General features: G+C 44.6%; 1 protein-coding gene across 1 annotated transcript in view; it reads left to right on the top strand.

Moving 5' to 3' along the window:
- PDPK1 (3-phosphoinositide dependent protein kinase 1) overlaps positions 1 to 10,203 on the top strand; it is a 34,563-nt gene extending 24,360 nt beyond the window's left edge. The window contains exons 10-14 of the mRNA XM_026683593.2: positions 3,018 to 3,191; positions 4,606 to 4,823; positions 6,415 to 6,472; positions 8,341 to 8,493; positions 8,896 to 10,203. Of these exons, the coding sequence (XP_026539378.1) occupies positions 3,018 to 3,191; positions 4,606 to 4,823; positions 6,415 to 6,472; positions 8,341 to 8,493; positions 8,896 to 9,003 (711 nt within the window). The 3' untranslated portion in view covers positions 9,004 to 10,203. The remainder of the gene's footprint in view (positions 1 to 3,017; positions 3,192 to 4,605; positions 4,824 to 6,414; positions 6,473 to 8,340; positions 8,494 to 8,895) is intronic.
- Positions 10,204 to 18,809: the final 8,606 nt, after the last annotated feature.

Genomic DNA, 18,809 nt, shown 5'->3' with positions numbered 1-18,809 from the left:
GACAGAACATTTAAGCGTGACTGGAATGTAGAAGTTGGAACTGTATAATTTATGGAACTGAAATGAGGCAAGAGAACATTTTCTCTTTTTTAAAATACAAAAGCTTTAAAGAGCACATAAGACAGAATAAAGAAAACAAAGATAAAGAAGAAAAGGCAAAAGTGCAGGGGGAAAAAAAGAAACAGAGGAAGCTTTGGTTTCCTTTGCAGCAAATGCAAGTATGGTTAGGTCACTTTTTTTCTATTATCTAATGTTTTCCCCTAAACCACAAGTCATAAGTGCTTTTTTTTTTCTCTTTCATGCAAAAAGTCTGTAAGTAGTTTCCAGTCAGCCATACATGTATATATTTTTGTCTAATCAAAGAGCGTAAATTTAGCCATTCTCCAGAAGTTCCAGTATTTTCACCAACTATTCCTCCATTGTGGGGCATATTGAATCTTTGCATTTTTTAGCATAGAATAGTCTCACTGAAGCTGTCCTATACAAAGATAACGTCCCATGATTTCAAAAGAAGTATCTGGATTTAATTGTACCAGAATATTCAAACAGTTCTAACATTGTTCCTTAGCTGTCTTTTAGGTGAAAATCCACAATAGTCCTCATGAATAGATTGCAAAATTATTTTCACTCTATCAGCTAGGATTGTTGTGAACCACTGTAGTTATTATTCAGTAATGATATTGGTCTGTAATTTCTTCCTAAAGTCAAGCTTGATCTTCTTTAGGTATTACTGATATATTAGCCTCTTTCCAGGTCTCTGGCATCTTTCCTCTCTGTAAAATAGGATTCATCATGCTTTGTAAAAGTTATAAAAGTTCATCCTCAAAACTCTTGTAATACCAACTCAGTAGTCCAGTGTTTCTGAATCTCAGCAACTTTGAGATGTGTGGACTTCAGGTCCCAGAATTCCCCAGGCAGCCAATGGCAACAACAATCAAATCAGATAAATAAATAGGCTTCCTTTCCATTCTGCCACAAAATTGTTTATAAAATAGTGAATAAGTTAGCTCTAAAGATGAAGCTCAGTAATTCCTAGACTAATGCTGACACTTGTACATGAACTCTGGTTGGGATTCTTCAACCAGTTGCAAATCAATTGGACTACACTGTGCTCATGTTTATCTATCTTCTCCGCAAGGATATCATGAAAGGCCTTGACAAATACTTTACAGAGATGGCATTATGCCTCATCACCTAGGGATTGGACTACAGCAATGTGCTCTACAAAGAGCTGCCCTTGAAGGGTCCTGAATGCAGTGGTGTAGGCAGCGATGGGCCTGGCTCAGTTCTTACAAGCTGCGTTGTTGCCATGGAGGCCATTCCAGGTGCTGGTTGTCATCTATAAAGCCCTGTGTGGCACAAGGCTTGGTTACATGTGGAGGACGTCTCAATCCAGGGTTTTCTATCCATCTGGTAAGATCAGGCAGAATTAGTGCACTGCCAAATCTCTTATTGGCAGCATCCAGGAAGCACACCTGGAATAGCATCCCAGTATGGATCCCACGCTAACAATGTTCTGAAAAGCTATAAAAACCAGGCTGTTGAGCTCCTGTTGGATCTATTTTGTGAAATGCCTGGAATGTGTCTCCAAAGAGGTACCTTTTTCTTGTTTTCTATTTTTTTTAAAAAAAAAATCTTCATAGTGTAAGCTGCCCAAAGTCATTCTGGAGTCAAGTAGCCTTGCATCTGATAAATACCTAAATAAAAATGAATAATTAACTCCTCCAACTCCAGGTCCTATTGCTACTGCTATGAGATCCAAATCAGAAGTAGCATGGAGTGTGAGTTGAGCCCTCAATGACATGGATGTGGTCTGTGGCTGTTACGGTATCCATGCATTTCCAAGCTGCCTCCCAATTCCAGGCCCAAAGGAAGAAAATATCCCCCGGTACCATAACTCTGGGAAACTACGGCCAGTCCACCACAGTATCAAACAGCTCAGTCAGGGAGTTTGTTGTGTATCAAGTGGAGAAGTTTGTTTTTGTTGACCTTTGTGGCAATGAAAGTTCCTTCTGTTGTCATGTCGGGTTCTGCTGTTATGTAGGCTTTCCTGACAGTTAGAACAATTCATCAACTTGCCTTCAGAGGTTGTGAGTGCTGGCTCAGGAATTCTGGGAATTGAAGTCCGCCAGTCATAAAAAGTCCATAGTTCCCTACCTCTGGTCTAGGATTTCCTGCTTAAGCAGGGGGTTGGACTAGAAGATCTCCAAGATGCTTTGAAGTAATAGGTGTTACCAAAACTTCCGGATTCATCCATTCTTTCTTGCCGCCTGTCTCTAAGAAATTGCTACTCCTACCAGGGTGCCTTTGGGGGTCTTCCTCCGCTGCTCTGGCCATGTTTGGTGCTAGGTCTTCAGAGGCCTTCTTTTGCTGATCTTCACAGTTGTTCCTGCTTCCTGTTTTCTGCAGTGAACATTGGATAAGAAAAGCTCAGCTTCTCTAACAAGGAGAGGAGCTTAAAATTACAAGAGGTGTAATTGGCATATTCTTCAGGTAAAAACAATGAATATAACATAAACCAGGGATATCATTGCCATATTCGAATAGAATGGTTCTCCATGGTTAGCAAACTCACAACCAATGGTTCTTTTTCTCAAGCGTTCTAGTTGAAAAAAAACTTGTTTTAAATAAGTAACCTTCATTTAATTCTAAATATAAAATATTTTACTCAGCTATTTTATGAATAATGCACCGCAGTCAAATTTTCCCAGGGATTGAGTTTATAGTAATCTATAAAAGTGTGTGCAATTGTTACAATTGTCTTGGCTGTTACTGAAGTATAGAGAGAGGCAGAGCAGCCTATTTTTGTATGCTAAGGGGCTGCACTCCAGGTGGGGGCGGGAGGGGGCTCAGCTTTTAATTTAGACCCATGCAGTTCTTTTGATCCTCTCTAGAAAGAGTTAACATCAAATTTCAAGTCCTCCGGCTGTGTGTTTTTGGGAGGGACCCTCCCCAAATAAAACGTCATGGGAAGCTGAGCAGTTTCAGGGGGAAAGTAACTGTCCTTTCTTAATCAGGTTCTTGATGCTACCAAACGGTTAGGATGTGAAGAAATGGGAAGCTATGGACCACTGAGGGCCCACCCATTCTTTGATTTCATCACCTGGGAAAATCTGCATCATCAAACCCCTCCCAAGCTCACAGCCTACTTGCCTGCCATGTCTGAAGATGACGAGGATTGCTATGGGAATGTAAGTGTCCACAGCTGACAGATTCCAGGAAACATTGATTCCCTCCATTGAGGGATGCGCCTGGATCAGCTCTGGTGGGTCTGCTGCTTCTCCACAGCCTTCATGCTTGCCCCATCATCCCCATCAGGGAAGGGTGCTCTTTGTGTCTCTTGGAGCATCGTCTATCCCCCCAAGGCTGGCCTTGCATTCCTGAAGAGAGTATCAGCTGTAGGGAATGTGCAAAAATACATTTTGATTTGGGTATAAAAGAAATCCATCGCTTGGACATTTCTGGGTGGGATCATGCTATGGCTGAGCTGATGCTCTGACCAAGGCTTCCTGAGACCGTAATTAAGCACATGCTTAGTTCAAACAACTCTCTATTTCAATGCTGGGAATTATGTTCATTCGCAGCCTGTAATGAGTCCCAAACAGTCCCTTGAGATAAGCACTCACTTTTCTTTCCTTTGAATTGCTGCCAACAATTAAAGTGCCAAATTAACTGTAAAAAGCCAAACGAAGTACAAAGTCCACACAGAGCTTCAAGGATTAATCCAAACAGAACAAATGACTTTGCTTCCTGCAAACGTTTCTCTACCTTTGCACTTTCCTCATACCTTATGGGAGGGGCAATCACCTCCAAGCCTTAACTCCCAAGTTGCCCCTTTTGTCTTAGCTGCTCTCACCTTCTAGCAGCTCTGCGCACACGCGCACTGGTAACAGGCTCCCCTTGTTCCTCTGCCTCGCTGCTGTCAGATTCTGGAGGCTCCGAAGGCAGCACCCCACTCCCAGATGGTCCTGGTCCCATCCCTGCATCGGATGCAGGACCCTCGTCCGAGTCCTCCCCAGACTCCCAGACTGGTCCCCGTTCTTCCCCACTGTCCGATTCTGCTGCCGTCTGCACAGGATGGGGTGCTGGCGAACTACAACAGCTGAATTCTGGACCGTGATGCTAGGTCTGGGCCTTGGGGATGGCCAGTTCAAGAGCGGCCAGCAGGACCAAGCTGGTGCCTCTTTCCAGGACTGCTGAATCCTGCCCTGATGATTAGTTCTCTGGTGTTGGGCCATCAGGCCTTTGTGGAGCGGGTGGGTTGTTTGTTTGTTTTTCCCCCCCCTAATGTACAGGTCTGCCTATGCCTTGCTGCGTTGTGCGGCATATATGACGTTACTCCAGTTGTGCTGATGCAGTGCAGCGTAGCAAGACATAAGTTAATGACTGGTTGACTGAAAAGGGTGTAAATCCTTCTGTTTCCATTAGTTAGAACTAAAGAAGCTTCTTGGAGGAGAAGCAAAACATCTTCAAGAAAAATCAAGAAAGTCCAGTTAAAAACAAGGCACCTTTGGGATAAAGGCAGAAAAGCCCTGTCATTTCATCTGTCTCAGCACCTCCGTATTCAGGGCCAAGTGCTAAACAGCGCTTGCTTTTATTTTGTAGTATGACAACCTTCTGAGTCAGTTTGGCTGCATGCAAGTTTCCACCTCCACCTCTTCTCAGTCACTGTCTTCCCCAGAAATGGGTCCCTTGCAGACTTCTGGAAACAACATAGAGCAATACATCCATGACCTGGACAGCAATTCCTTTGAGCTGGACCTCCAGTTCTCTGAAGAGGAGAAAAGGCTGCTGTTGGCAAAGCAGGCTGGGGGCAATCCTTGGTAAGTCTCGAGATCTCTCAGCTGAGTTTTTCAAATTTTAATCTCTGCAGTTTTAATACATTTGAATTGTTTACCTACTTGTTTTGTAACCGGTAAGCCACCCAGAGTCACCTTATAGAAGAGATGAGTGGCATAAAGAAATAATTAATAAATAAAATATTGTCCCATAGAACTTCTCAATCTCTTGAATCTAGAGGAGGGTCTTAGAGGAGGAGTAAAGAGGAGATGGGCTTAAAACAACACAGAATTTAAGGTCAAACCAGGAGGAGACAAGAAGGTGAATATGACTAACATGAAATGAAGTAATTGTTCAGATTGAAGGAAGAAGGGCAAGCAAGCCCATAGGGCAACATGGAGGAGGTTTTCTTGGAACACTGCAAGAATTTTCTGTTGCTGAGAAAACGTTAGAACATCTGCTGCTATTCTTGAAGTGCAGAGAGAAAAGAAGGCTTTCTTAGGAGTTGTCTAAGAAAAAAGCACTAAACAACAAGCAGCAGAAGAAACTTCTTCTGGAACTTGTAGCCACCCAAAAGATGAGAAGTGGTGGTCTCCTGACCATGTACAGAGGGCCACAAGTTCTCCATCCCTTCTTTAAAACTTTGCAAGCTTTCAGAATGGAGAAGCTGGTGGAAACATAGCAGCAGACTTGAAGCTTTGGTTCTCAGAAGTTATTGTAAAAAACTACCAAACACTTATTCTTGAAGTTATATATTCCTACTTGATTATGAGGATGGAGATTCTCATTTGGAAGAGGTGGATTCAGAAAATTTAATTATCATATTTTGGGGGCAATAAGGTGCTCCAAAGTATAAAATGCACCTAGATTTGGGGAGGAAAACAAGGGGGGGAAAATCTTCCTCTGCCTCCCAGCAATTTGCCTCCTTGCAACAAACAGCAAGGTCAGCTTCAGCATAGCCTGATTTAGCACAAGCAGCTGATTGGTGGTTGGATCGGCCTCCCAGAATACCGCCAATCAGCTCTTCCAGGCTGTGGGGATCGCTGCCGCCTCAGCGCACTCAACTTTTGGCCTCCGTGCGTTCCCTTTTCAGCCCGTACCAGGCGGCGGGGATCAGAATGGGGTGCCTGGAGGCCAAAAATGGGGCACGTGGAGGCGGCAAGAGGCAGTGGTGACCCTTGCAGCCTGAAACAGCTGATCGTCGGGAGGCGATCCTACTGACAATCAGCTGCTTGTGCTAATCAGGCTGTGCTGAAGCTGAAACAGGCTCTTTGCTGCAAGGAGGTAAATTGCTGGGAGGCAGAGGCCGAAGGGTGGGGGGGCTGGCAGGAGGGTGGGGCAACATTCGCTGTAGAAGACACTCAGACATTTCCACCCATTTTGGGGTGGAAAAAGTCCATCTTATACTCTGAAAAATACAGTAATTAAACTCTAAGAATCCAGTCAATTTATGACTCAAAATGTTGGATCTTTATTAATGTTGTTAGGGCTGTTTTTTCTTGGCACATGAAAATCAGTCCCAAAAGATGATTGATGTTCCTCTTCTGGTTCTCGGGTTGTGCTGTCTCATGTTGCAAGTTGAGGAGGCTCAAAGATAGTATAATGGAATGATGTGCTCTGATGTTTCCTCTTTAGGCACCAGTTTGTAGAAAACAATTTAATACTGAAAATGGGGCCCGTAGACAAGAGAAAGGTAAGTTGCTTGGTCCTGTTGCTTGACATGCCTTCTGGGAAGACAGCACAGGAAACCCCCAAAGTTACAAGAGTGGAATCCAGCTGCCCCCGAATATTCAGTTGAGGGAGACAGAAGGTGGGGACACCTTCCAGTTCCTGTGCTGCAACGGTAGCATGAAAGAGAAAGGCCTTGGGGAGGGACACTAAGCTGGGTCACCCTGGGTGTGGTTTAATCCGTGGAAATGGGGATGCACTGAGTTGTGATGGCCATAGAATAATGGCAGGTAAACTGCTTGCCTGCTGGAAGATAGTTGTAGGAATCTTGGACCAGAGTTAGCCATTGTAGCCAACCTCTTTGCACCAGCGATGGGAGTCGCTCTGGAACCCCCAGGCCTTTCGTGGGGAGCATTCCAGAACACGATCGGTCAGTCCCTTGTTCTGGAAATTCTGAAAAGTGTGGAATGCTCGCGTTGTAACTGCAGGCCCAAGGATGTCTTTGCTTTGGCTGCTGCTTCTGGTCGTCTAATGAGTTGAAGATGACCAAGTCTTTGAGAAATGCCCCTGCTACAATGTGATTGGGAGGCAAAGAAAACAATCCCGCAAAATCTGCCTTAGTTGCATATTCAGATTTTTGGGTTGACCTTTTGATGGATAAATTGTTTAGGAAGAGGCATTGGTGAAGGATTGCAGGTACTGCAACAGAAGCATGTTATGTTCACATAAACGGTGTTTTGGTTGCACTTAGGTTCTTGGGTGTATGTAATAATAAATGGACCATAATACATGGCAGGACCTGGAGATACCAGAATAGAACAGAAAGAACTGGAAAAAAATCATAAAATTCAAAGAGCTGCAATAGAAGAATAACAGCTGTGGCAAAAGAAGGCAAAGATAATACCAAAAAAATAGGCGCCAAAACAACTGGAACAACACTTGAACCCCATTCTTATATTCATTTATGTTCTAAAAGAAGAACATAAAAAAGTTTCAACAAGTGCTCTTCAGTCACCTCTCAGGATGCCAAAACACTTTGGCCTATGCCCTGTTGCCATTACCTTACTAGCAGAGCAGAGCTGGGGCTACAAAGGCATTTAGGAGATTGGCATTTCAGAGGGGAGGAGCAGCAGCCCAAATAATGGCATTTTAAATTGAAGGGAACCAGAGCATGAAAGCTGCAGATTATCCTGGGCTGGTGGCTTACAAGGAGAGGGACAGCTGGAGCATCTCTGTTAGGGAAACCTATTCATTGCTTACTATCCATGCCTGGCCAAAAATGTGGGTGCTGCTCCAGTTTAATGACATCGTAGTGAGGTTCTCCTAGCCCTCACACAACAAAGACTAGCCCTGGTGACAAAAAATGCCCCCCCCATTCCTGACTTAGAAGACTTGAGGACTGTGTACAGCTTTGGGTTCCATCGTCATTGGTTCTTATTTTATTGCTTCTCTTTTGCCACAATTTATAGGCTGCTCTACTCAAGAAGGCCCAAAGCAGCTCACAAAGAAAGAATGCACTAAAAGGAAAACTACCATGACTTGTAACTAAAGCAATCATGCAACAGCCCTGGCTTTCCGTCCTGAAGCGGGTTAGGGCTTTCCTGTTCCCTCCCTTCCCAAAGCTTTCTGTGGTGATTAGCATCCTGAACAGCAGGGAGACAGGCCGCCTTTTAGTGGCCCTAAACTCTTGGGCCTGAGGACAGAGAAGTGGGGCTTTTCCTGGGAGACAGGAACTCTGGCAAGGCAATTTAGACTTCCGTGTCACTGCACATCGGGGAACATCTGATTCTCATTCAGAGAGGGTTGCGTGGCTGTTGCATTTGTACTTCTGTGAGTGTTAAACAACTCAAACAAACCTTTAATGGGTTCTGGGTGCCATGTGCTTCTCCACAGGGGCTGTTTGCCCGCCGGCGACAGCTGCTGCTCACGGAAGGGCCACACCTGTACTACGTTGACCCTGTCAACAAAGTCCTGAAAGGGGAGATTCCTTGGTCACTGGAACTCCGACCAGAAGCAAAGAACTTCAAGACCTTTTTTGTCCACACAGTAAGTGACCTGCCCAGCCAGTTCAAGTGGGGTTTTCCTTTATTGCAAATTCTGTGCTGGGATGTTCATCCAAATGATTTTAAAGTGTGTGGGGGTGAGGTGGGGGGAGATTTAGCCCATTCTGAGAACAGGAGCTGTGAGAAATCCCTCATTGGGAAACAAAATAGGCCCAAATGCCAGAAACTCTGAGCTTGGCGTCTGCAGCTATTTCCTCTTAGGGGCAGCAGAAAGTAGGGAGCAGCCCTGTGAATTTGCCTTAGGACCCTGGATGGCATGTAGCAGGGGAAGTCCCACTGGGCAGAAGCTTGCACAAAGGTCTTCGTGCCTAAAGCCAAACCTGCTGCTGGCAATATATTAACTGGCTGCTGAAATGAACAGGCACTAAATCTTCTTTACTTACAGCCTAACAGGACATACTACCTGATGGACCCAAGTGGGAATGCTCATAAGTGGTGCAAAAAGATACAAGAGGTTTGGCGACACAGATATCACCAGAATGCTGCGAAATGAGACTGCCCCTCAGTGCCCATCTCACTCCTTTGCTGCTAGAGTGCCACGTGCCCCCAGACGGAGGACTCTTCCACGCCTGGCTCACCTCCAGCTCCAGGGCCGAACTGTTCTTCTGAGGAGGAGGAGGAGGAGGAGGAGGAGGAGGAGGAGGAGGAGGAAAAGCCCAGCCAGTGGAATTCAGGGTTGCTTTGCTTGCTTTTGTGCTTCTGGTGGAGCTTCTACACGCCCCCTCCCCTCTTCCCCCCACACCCACGTTCTGCTGACACTGATTACGTTGGCTTTTGCTGCAAATGAGTGGCGTTTGCATTGCTGGCTTCGCCCTAGACCAGTTAAGGTAACCGAGCCCAGATCATGTGGGGCCTGGATTATTACTGTGATCTTCTGATTTATCATGCAACTGTGTTTTGGGGAGCTTGGAAATCTCTCTTCATGAGAAGCTGCCACTCTTGATGCTGCTGCCGTCACTTTCCTCTAACCGTTGGTTCTTTGGTATCCAGCATTTGTCATCACTCTGGGTGTGAACCCACAAAATTCTCCAGGTCGTGTCAAGTTGCAGGATCTCCATGGATGGTACTTCTAATGCCTGCCAGCCTGTCTGCCTTTAAGATGCACTCCGGCACATATGGAAAGTGAGAGGAATGGTGAACGTGACCCTTGAAATCCTGGCATTCTAATATCAGACATTTTTAAAACATGGAATTTTAATTTGATGCATTTACATGTTTAACTGAGCATAAAAAGTTACCAGCATGATTTTAACTAATACTAAAGGTGAACTAGTTAGTACAAAATCGTATTGACATAATAAATGGACTCTTCACTTTTTCAGAAGAGAGAGCAAACCGTTTTCTTTCCAAGGTCTGGCAGGGGCAAAGGGTTGCAGGGCCCGGCTTTTTGTGTGGTGGGAAGGCCAAACAAAATGCTGTTGTACGACTGATGACTTGATTTGTTGTCTCTTTGTATAATGAGGTGTACAAATATTCCTGTATTGTTCATTGGCCAAGCATTGTACCTTTTAGCAACTTTGAAAATATTTTACATGATTTAAATATATTTAAGCCCCTCTATTAATTGGACTAATTGTTGTGTTCATATAAAAATGTTGATACAGAGGAGGGGAAAATGTATGGTACTTGAGTCATATCTATCATGTTTCATATTGTTCTTTTGTCTTTTTCCAATTAAACTGTCACGCTCAAACATTTCTTGTAATATGGGCGAGGTGTTGTTTCCTCATCGCAAGAACCCTTCACTTTGTGCAGGGGGGGTCTCTGGACTCCCCCCCCCCCAAGTTCTGTTCCTGTCTCCTTTACATGCTGAGAACAGGAATTTGAGCAAGCGGTGGCAGCTTTGGCTTTTTTTAATCCAAGAGTTGAAGATTTTGAGGCCTCTGTTCAAAGGGATGCTTCTTGTGCAGCACAAGTGGCCTCTTCTGGCAGGAGCCCACGTGGAGGTTGGCCCTGGCAAAGTCAGAACCTTCTGGGTTTGGAGCTATTCTACTGCAGAAGGACAACGAGGGCAATGAGAAAGGCCTTCACTTTGCTCTTCTGGGCTCTTTTTCCCCAGGTCAAGCAGTCAGATACACGTAGCCTGAACAAGATCCTACCAAAACCCTAAACCAGGAAGGGGTTTAGGGAACACAAGGTTGCGTTTCCTTTGTGTTACTGTATTGCATGATGGAATGGGGGGTGTTAGTACTCAAACTGGATTTGCACATTGCTGATTATTTTCATTTATTTCAATCACTGAAGAAACCAGAAATGTCCTGGTATTGGGCAGGCTTCGGGTGGAATTCAGTCCACCACTGTACCACTTTGGAACAAATTTGAGACAAAATGCAAGTGTGGACAGTCTTATAAACGGGTGAAGGGAATTTATGGAAATTAATACTGGCCTTACTTCAAAAATTATGTAGAAGGTGTGATTTGGTCCTCATGTAAGCACAGCACTTGTCTCCTTTTGATAAAAATGTCCTTGCTCACGCCCGCACCCAATTTTCTGCACACGTCTGAGGGGCAAAATAGCATAGCTACTTTAAAAGTTGCATGGTTTAATATAGGTTCATTCATTTGAAGAAGAGGCATTTGGGCAGTATAGAAGCCAGGAACAAATCTTAGCCGGCATAAGGTCTAAAGCATTTTTGCAGCATGTATAATACTTATTTAAACATTAGCCCTGAAGAGGACAAGGGAGGAAAGAACAAGAAGGTTGGATGATCAGTTACTACTGGGGAATATGTTCAAAGGGGCTCCCTGCCTCCAGATTCCACCAGGCTGTGAGACATCAGAGTGAAAGGCAGCCCTGCAACTGGTCCCTATTAGGTTATTGCAAGTCCAGGAAGGAACTGAAATTTCCCACTGTCTGGTAATCTCTTCAAAAATCAATAGCAATTTTGTTTCAAAGAAGAAGTAAAAAAGTACACTTTATTTCAGATGTACAAAACATTTACAACTGTACAGTGTTGCTTAAAAGTTTGTAAATTCTTCTGAATTTTCAATGTTTCTGCATAAATATGATCTAAAACGTGATCTGTTTTCCATATAAGTCCCAAAACTAGTTTGAGAACCCAATTAAACAAATTAGTAAAAAGCAATATACTTGTTCATTGATTTATTGAGGAAAATGAACCAAAGCAACGTATGTGTTGTGGCAAAGTATGTGAAACTTTGCATTCAGTAGTGTGTGTTGCCTGTAGGCAGCAATAACTTCAACTAAGCATTTCCAATACTGTACACATAGTCCTCAGATTACAGTGACAATTGAAAATGGAACTCTGCCGCTAAGCGTGCAATGTTCCCATGACCATGTCTCTTAGCAATGGCAACTTCAGCAGTCCTGGTTGCTGTCATTAAACAAAGCCTGCACAGGTGGTTAAGCGAGGACCTCGTGTGGTTGCAACTTCCAGCATCCCAAGAGCCCACAGGGAATGTCAGAATTTGCGAGGTGTGATAGTGACTCACTGTGATGTAATTGTGAGCCTGGCACACAGATAGCAGTCATGTGACCAGTTGCTGCAACAACCGGAACTTTGAGAACTTGTAAGTACAATACCTCTTGTTCAATGTGACACAACTTTGAACAGTCATTGAACAAACGAGGACCACCTGTAACATCTGCTTGGAGAAATTTTAGCCCTTCCCTCTGACACAAGGATGTTGTGATCCTTCCCCAACGCTTCTGTAGGATTAAGGTCAGGATTTTGACGGCTGTTTCAAAGCATTAATTTTCTTCTGCTCTATCCATCCTTTAGTTGTAACTTGTGCATTTTGGATTGTTGTCTTGCTTTCTCTTGAGCTTCAGTTCACAAGAACACGTCCTGGCTTTAGCTGTAGAATTTGGGGACACAATTCAGAATTCATCATTCCATCAGTGGTGGAAGTCATCCTGGTCCAGAGGCAGCAAAACAGAACCAAACCATGACACTGCCACGTTTGACATACGGTATAAGGTCCTTATGCTGGAAGGGTTTGCCTTTCCCCAAAACCTGGCAATTTTATTCAAGCCTAAAAGCTCTACTTTGATCTCATCCATCCACAGAATCCTCTTCCAGGGTTTTCTGGTTTAGCCACGTGGTGTCTCAATCCATACACAGCCAGCAGCCGCCTCCTTGGGGAGGAGTGGCTTTCCCCTTGCAACCCTGCCATGCACACCCTGGTTGTTTAGTGTTCTGATGGTGATCTCACAAATACATTTGCCAATGCAAGAGACGGCTTTTAGTGCACTAGGCAATATTCTGGGCTTCTTTGAGAACTCTTGAAGAATTATTTCCCTTACTCTTGGTCAACCGCTTGGTGAGGTGCCTCTGCAGGCCATCTGCCTGACCGTACATTGGCAGAGTCCAAACTCTTGGGAAATAGTTTTGTCACCTTTTTCCAGCTTGGTGAGCATCAACTTTTTCAGATGTCCTCACAAATCTTGATATGCTCCCACATTAATAGTGAGTACCCAGAAAGAAGGCAGGATCTATCACACTCACACCTGATTATCGTCCCATTAATTACTTGATTCTTAACTTCCCCTTCAAATGAATTGATAATCTTAGAGGTTCACATACTTTTGTCACACAGATATGTGTAGCTCTATTTCCTCAAATATATGAATAAGTATTTGACTCACCTGTTTAACTGAGTTCTCTTTATCTAGTTTTAGGAATTGTGCACTGAACAGACATCTGGTTTTCTTGCCTAAAGATAAAACCTTACTTTTCTCACCATTGAATTTCATTTTAGATCAGGCCCAGTGTTCAAGAGTGTTGATCCTTTTCCATCTTGAGCTTATCTTCTGGAGTTTGGGCTATTCCTGCAAACTCCGTGTTTTCTGCAAATATGATGAGTTTCCCTTCTATTTCCTCATCTAAATCGTTTATGAAGATATGGAAGAGTAGTGGGTCTAAGACAGAACCTCGAGGTACCCCACTGCTTACTTCCCTCCATGTATAGTTCCATTAAGAACTACATTGATTGCAGTTTGTTAGCCAGTTATGAATCCATCTGGTGGTGATGCTGTCTATGCCACTTTTTTCTAGTTTACTAAGTAGGTTGTAGTCTTTTGTCAAATGCCTTACTGAAATGCAAATATACTATGTCCACCACATTTTGCTGATCCATTAATTTAATTACTTTGTCAAAGATTTGTTTGGCATGATCTGTTTTAAGTCATATTTATGCAGAAATGCTGAAAATCCAGAAAGAGTCACAAACTTTTAAACACCACTGAATATGACTCTCAAAAGATAGAGAAATTGGTTGAAAAATAATGACATTTAAAAGCATTCTGTGGAATTCTGTAAAATTTCCAGTTCCTTCTGGAAATGTGGAAGCCTTCTGGAAATGTGAACTAGATACAGTATTTAAAGTGGGGTTTGATCAAATCAAAATAATGTGGATTAAATACTTCTCACAATTTAGGGACTATATCTTCGTTTTTTCAGCCAGACCACTTGGTTTGCCATCAAAGTATTGCAAAGGCTTTTTTCATGAATACAATGATCAAACCAAGTATTCCCTATCCAGCATAATTTGATTTTAGTTTTCTATGTAAATTTATATTTGTGTCCATTGAATTTCAGTGTTTGTGTAATCTGTTAAAATGATTTTGAATTTTATTTCCATCTTCTCCCAGTTACGCATTGTTCTCAAATCTTATACTTTCTATCTTTCACATCATTAATAAAGATGCTGGAGAACCCAGAGAGTGTTCTGCTGGATCCAGCCAGTTTAGTATTGGTGTCACATGTTGGCTAATGGGATGTGCTTGGAAAGGCGCATGGCTGCAAAAGCCACCCTTACCAGCAGCCAGTATTGAGAAATATTGCCATGAAGAGGTAATAAAAAGACATCGACATTAGTAAGCAGACGACCCTCCTCCGTGAATATCTTTCGTCTCTTCTTAGAACATTGAAATTCAGTGTTATAATCAAAACTGCTGCCCACATAGTTCATCCATCTTGAATCTATCAATATTTAGTGTCAGCGGATGACTTCAAGTTTGATACCATCGGGGGTGAAGGGTGGAAAATGCCAGTTTTTTCAAACCACTTCAGTCTGTGGAACCTGAACACTCCTGGAACTCTCGCCCTCCAAGACTCACAATGATGAGTTGCCAGGAGCACAAACCCCAAGGAGAGGGAGAGAAGCTTTTGAGTGGCAGCTGTAAAGACCCACCCTTTTTGTTCTGCCTTAGACGCCACCAATTGTGCTCGAGTGAAGTCTTTCTTGCTTTTTCCTGAATCCTCATCACACAACCCTCAGGTTACATGAGCAGTTTGAAAATCCTGGGCTGTACTTTGTACATAAGATTTTGTGCATCACCATGCTTTGCTCCAAACTACATTTTCCAACCGAAAGAAGAAAAAAAAACCTGCTTGCACTTGCTCATGGAACCATTAGTCAGACTTCACCATGTTGCCGGCATCATTCTGGGAGCCAGAATCCCACCAAGCAGGCAATCTCCGGGGGGGGGGGTCTCTGCTCTGCTTGTTAGGGCCAGTCCAAAAAGCAAAACATAGAATCATCATAGAAACTGGGGCATTCCAGGTTAATGGTCTCTCAGTCTCGACCGTTTCTTCTTTCATTTTGACTGCCTCTGCTTGGACACTTGGTGGCTGAATAAGTGGGGCTCCTGACCTCAAATCAATGCTGGTAGTTAAGGCCAGTTCAGTCTGTAATAAGACCACGGCCATCCATGATGGCGGTGGATAAACAAACAGAAGTGGTGGGGAATATTGAGATCGGACTGAGGGAAGAGTGGTGATGTCACCTTCAGAAATCTGTCCAGCCAAGTTTCAGGACCTGTTGACAGACAGGCCAGCAGGTAGGGTGCATTGAATTTCATGACACCTTATTGGTGATCAGGGTCCCTGTTCCAGAGGGGGCTGATGTAGGAGCACCTATTGTTTGGATTGACTGCGGAGATAACTTGGGGGTCTTTGGGGTGTATCGTAGATCTTGTAGTCCTTTTAAGAACCTTCTTGAGCTTTTGGACCGATGTCCAACTTGATGTTGGAGATGGTTCCCGAAATACTTCAGTCGCTGGAATGATGAGTCTTGTTCTAGTAGAGTTCATGCCATCAGTGGCAATGATGGGCCTGTCCCAAGTTATCTGAGTTTCCATCACAGGTTAGACCTCAGTTTTGCCTCTGAATAATTGCTGTGTGATCTCACTATGGGGGTATTACCATTTGCTCCTTGTTGTATTGACTGCCACCTGATTCAATCCACAAGGCCAGGACCATTGAGGTGGTCTGCCTAGAGGTCTAATGAATCCATCAGGTTTCCTGCAGGCACTTGTGGATTTCCCAGTTCTTGCAGGCAAGTCAGATGATAGCCTGGCCTGTTGGCATGAGGTGGTGGTGTGAGACTTGACAAAGTTGGTCCCAAATGGGTTCTCTTTGTTGGCTGATTCCAGGGGTGGGATTCTACCAGTTCGTACCTATTCGCTAGAATCAGTTGTTAACATTCTAAGCAGTTCGGAGAACCGGTTGTTAGAAGAAATTACTGGCCTAATCCTATAAGGAAGGCAGGAAGGAAACATTCTGGGGTTGCTTACAGAAACTGCCTCTCCGTTAACCCTTATTGCATTCTTGGCAAGACTAGACTTCCTCTCTCAGGAACTTCTCTAGAGGTTTTTTTCCCCCTCCTTTGCTGGTAATTTGCTTGTGTGGAGTGACCATTCAAAGTTACAATGGCACTGAATAAGGTGACTTATGACCATTTTTCACACTTACGACTGTTGCAGCATCCCCACAGTCATGAGAGGCCAGGCGAGGAGATGCATGCCTCGATGTGAGTGATATTGAGTTGGCCACACCCAGCCAATAACATGACCACCAAGCCACGCCCACCACCTAAGCCACCCCCACAGAACTGGTTGTTAAAAAATTTGAATCCCACCCCTGGCTGATTCCCATTTGGCTATTGGGTTTTCCAAGGACTTCCAGAAGATGAGGTAGAAACGTGATGCTAAGTATGGAGACTGAGTTTGAGCAAAAGTACCCGCCCAAGTTCAGGCCTATTCCATAGTGATGAGAAATGAAATGTATTTATTTCTCCTTTTTTATTGCATCAGCTAGTTGCTGTCCGGTAGCCCATTTCTTGGTGACCAATTTGCTTCTGGGTAGAATCCGCCCCATTGTTTCATCTTCTAGTCATTGTTACCCCTTTGCTTGAGACTTTGTTCGCAAAATCATTCAGATTCACTTTGTCAGAACTTGATCTTGGCTGGGTCTGCGGTAGTGAATGGGCAGCTGTGTTGCCAGATATTCTGGGTCTTTTCAGCCTGTTATTCCAAGGAAATAGACAGGTTGCTCTCTAGGATGCCCTTAATTATGTGCAGACTGGATCCTTCCTAGCTTCTTTGGATAACTTGAAGAGATGAGCAATCATTTTCTGAATCTAGGAGGTTGTGAACCACCCTGTAAGGGTTCCAAAGTGGATCCAGAGGTATTTCTACAACCTTCCATTTTTGGTGAAGATAATTCAGATGATGATTTAATATCAACTATAGAAAAGCCCTGTCAATCAGGGTTTAAACATGGGCATGATTCAGAGAGGTCATTGCTATCCTTCATGATGTTTGCTTAGACCTGGACAATCAACCACAGTCTCCTTGACTGGCTGTGGGCATTGGGAGCATTGTTTTGCAGTGGTTCTACCTTTCCTCATTAGCCGGTTCCAACTGTAAATGAATGGCATGGAAGACTGATATTGTACATGTCCTATTATGAGCTTCTGCAGGTCTGCTCTCCCCTCGTTATTTAACATTTACACGGAGCCACTAGTAGAGGTTGTCCAGTGACTTGGGGTCTGTAAGGACCCCTAGTCATGGATCTAATCCCTAAAAGGATAGATCCATGACTAGGGAATCCCCAAGATTGGTGGCTTCTGCTGAATCATAAGATGGAAGCCATGGCTGGGGGGCTGTGCCACTTGAGGCCTTAAGACAGTGCATGTGCTCATCACCAAGTAGACTACTGCAATGTACTGTACATAGGACTGCCTTTAAAAACCACCCAGAAGCTTCAGTTGGTACAATAAGTAGTAATCCATTTGTATTATTTACAGGTGTTTACAAGATGGCACATATTACACTGTTTTGCAGGTCCTACACTGCTTTTCTATTAGTTCCCGGGTACAATTTATAGTTTTAAGCTATAAAGCTCTTTGTAGCGCAAAATCTCCAGGTTTACATCCTCTTGCTAGAATTAGCCCAGCCACTCAACATGTCCCTCATCTAAGTCATTTACATAGACATTGAAGAGTACTGAGCCTAAGATGGAACCTTTTGTGCTCCTCTAATGCTCACTTTCCTCCATGTAGACTTAAACCTGTGATGGCGAAACCTATGGTACGCGTGCCACAGGTGGCATGCAGAGACATCTGTGCAGGCACGCGAGCCCCAGCCACTTACCTGCACTGTGCATGCATGCGCCTCCCAGCTGATTTTCGGCTGGTTTGAGACCTTTTTTGGCCTCCCTGAGGCTCGAGGGAAGCCTCTGCAGCCTCGGGAGGCTGAAAAATGGGCCTTCTGGAAATACCGGAAGTGACGAAACGGGCCTGTTTTTCGGCCTCCTGAGGCTGCAGAGGCTTCCCTCGAGCCTCAGGGAGGCCAGAAATCAGTTGGGAGGTGCACGCATGTGCAGTGCATGTAAGGGGGCACGGGGGGGGGGTTGCACATGCGTGCTCACTGATGGGGTGCATTGCCTGCTGGCACGCGAGCGTGTGTGCGATTTTCAGCACGGGAGCCCCAAAAGGTTACCCATCACTGACTTAGACCCATTAAGGACTCCTCGTTGAGTAGGGTTTGTCAGCCAGTTTGTTACAAATCCACCTGAGGGTGATATTTTCTATCTGTTTTTGCCAAACCCCTGCTGGCTTCTGGCTTTAACTTTTGTTTGTTTCTTGGTGTTGGCAGGTCTGTTTCTTGATTCTCTTTTCCAGAATCTTCCCGGGTATTGATGTTAGGCTGACTGGTCTGCAGTTTCCTGGGTCTGTTTCCCCCCTTTTCTTGAGGGTGGGAACCCCACCGGCTCTTTTCTAGTCCTCGGGGACTTCGGTGCTCCAGGATCTTTGAAAGACGGGAGGCGGAAGTTCCGAGGTGACCCCTGCCAGCTCCTTCACAACTCGGGGAGCTTTGCCACCACCAACCCGATGTTATTTGGGGGCGAGATTCCCAAGCCCTCCGCCGCTCGAGCGACCGCCACCCCCCGCCTCCTCCGAGGCCGCTTCCAGCTGAGCTAGAGCCGAGGACGGTACCGGGCAGGAGCCGGAAGACCCGGCTCGCCAGCGGGACCGGAAGTGAGGGGAGCC

The sequence above is a fragment of the Notechis scutatus genome, chromosome 12 (genome assembly GCF_049901735.1).
Source record: "Notechis scutatus isolate UNSWTSFEM ecotype Mainland chromosome 12, rNotScu1.2, whole genome shotgun sequence".
NCBI classification, from domain to species: domain Eukaryota; kingdom Metazoa; phylum Chordata; class Lepidosauria; order Squamata; family Elapidae; genus Notechis; species Notechis scutatus.
This window is presented reverse-complemented; position numbering and strand designations above follow the sequence as displayed.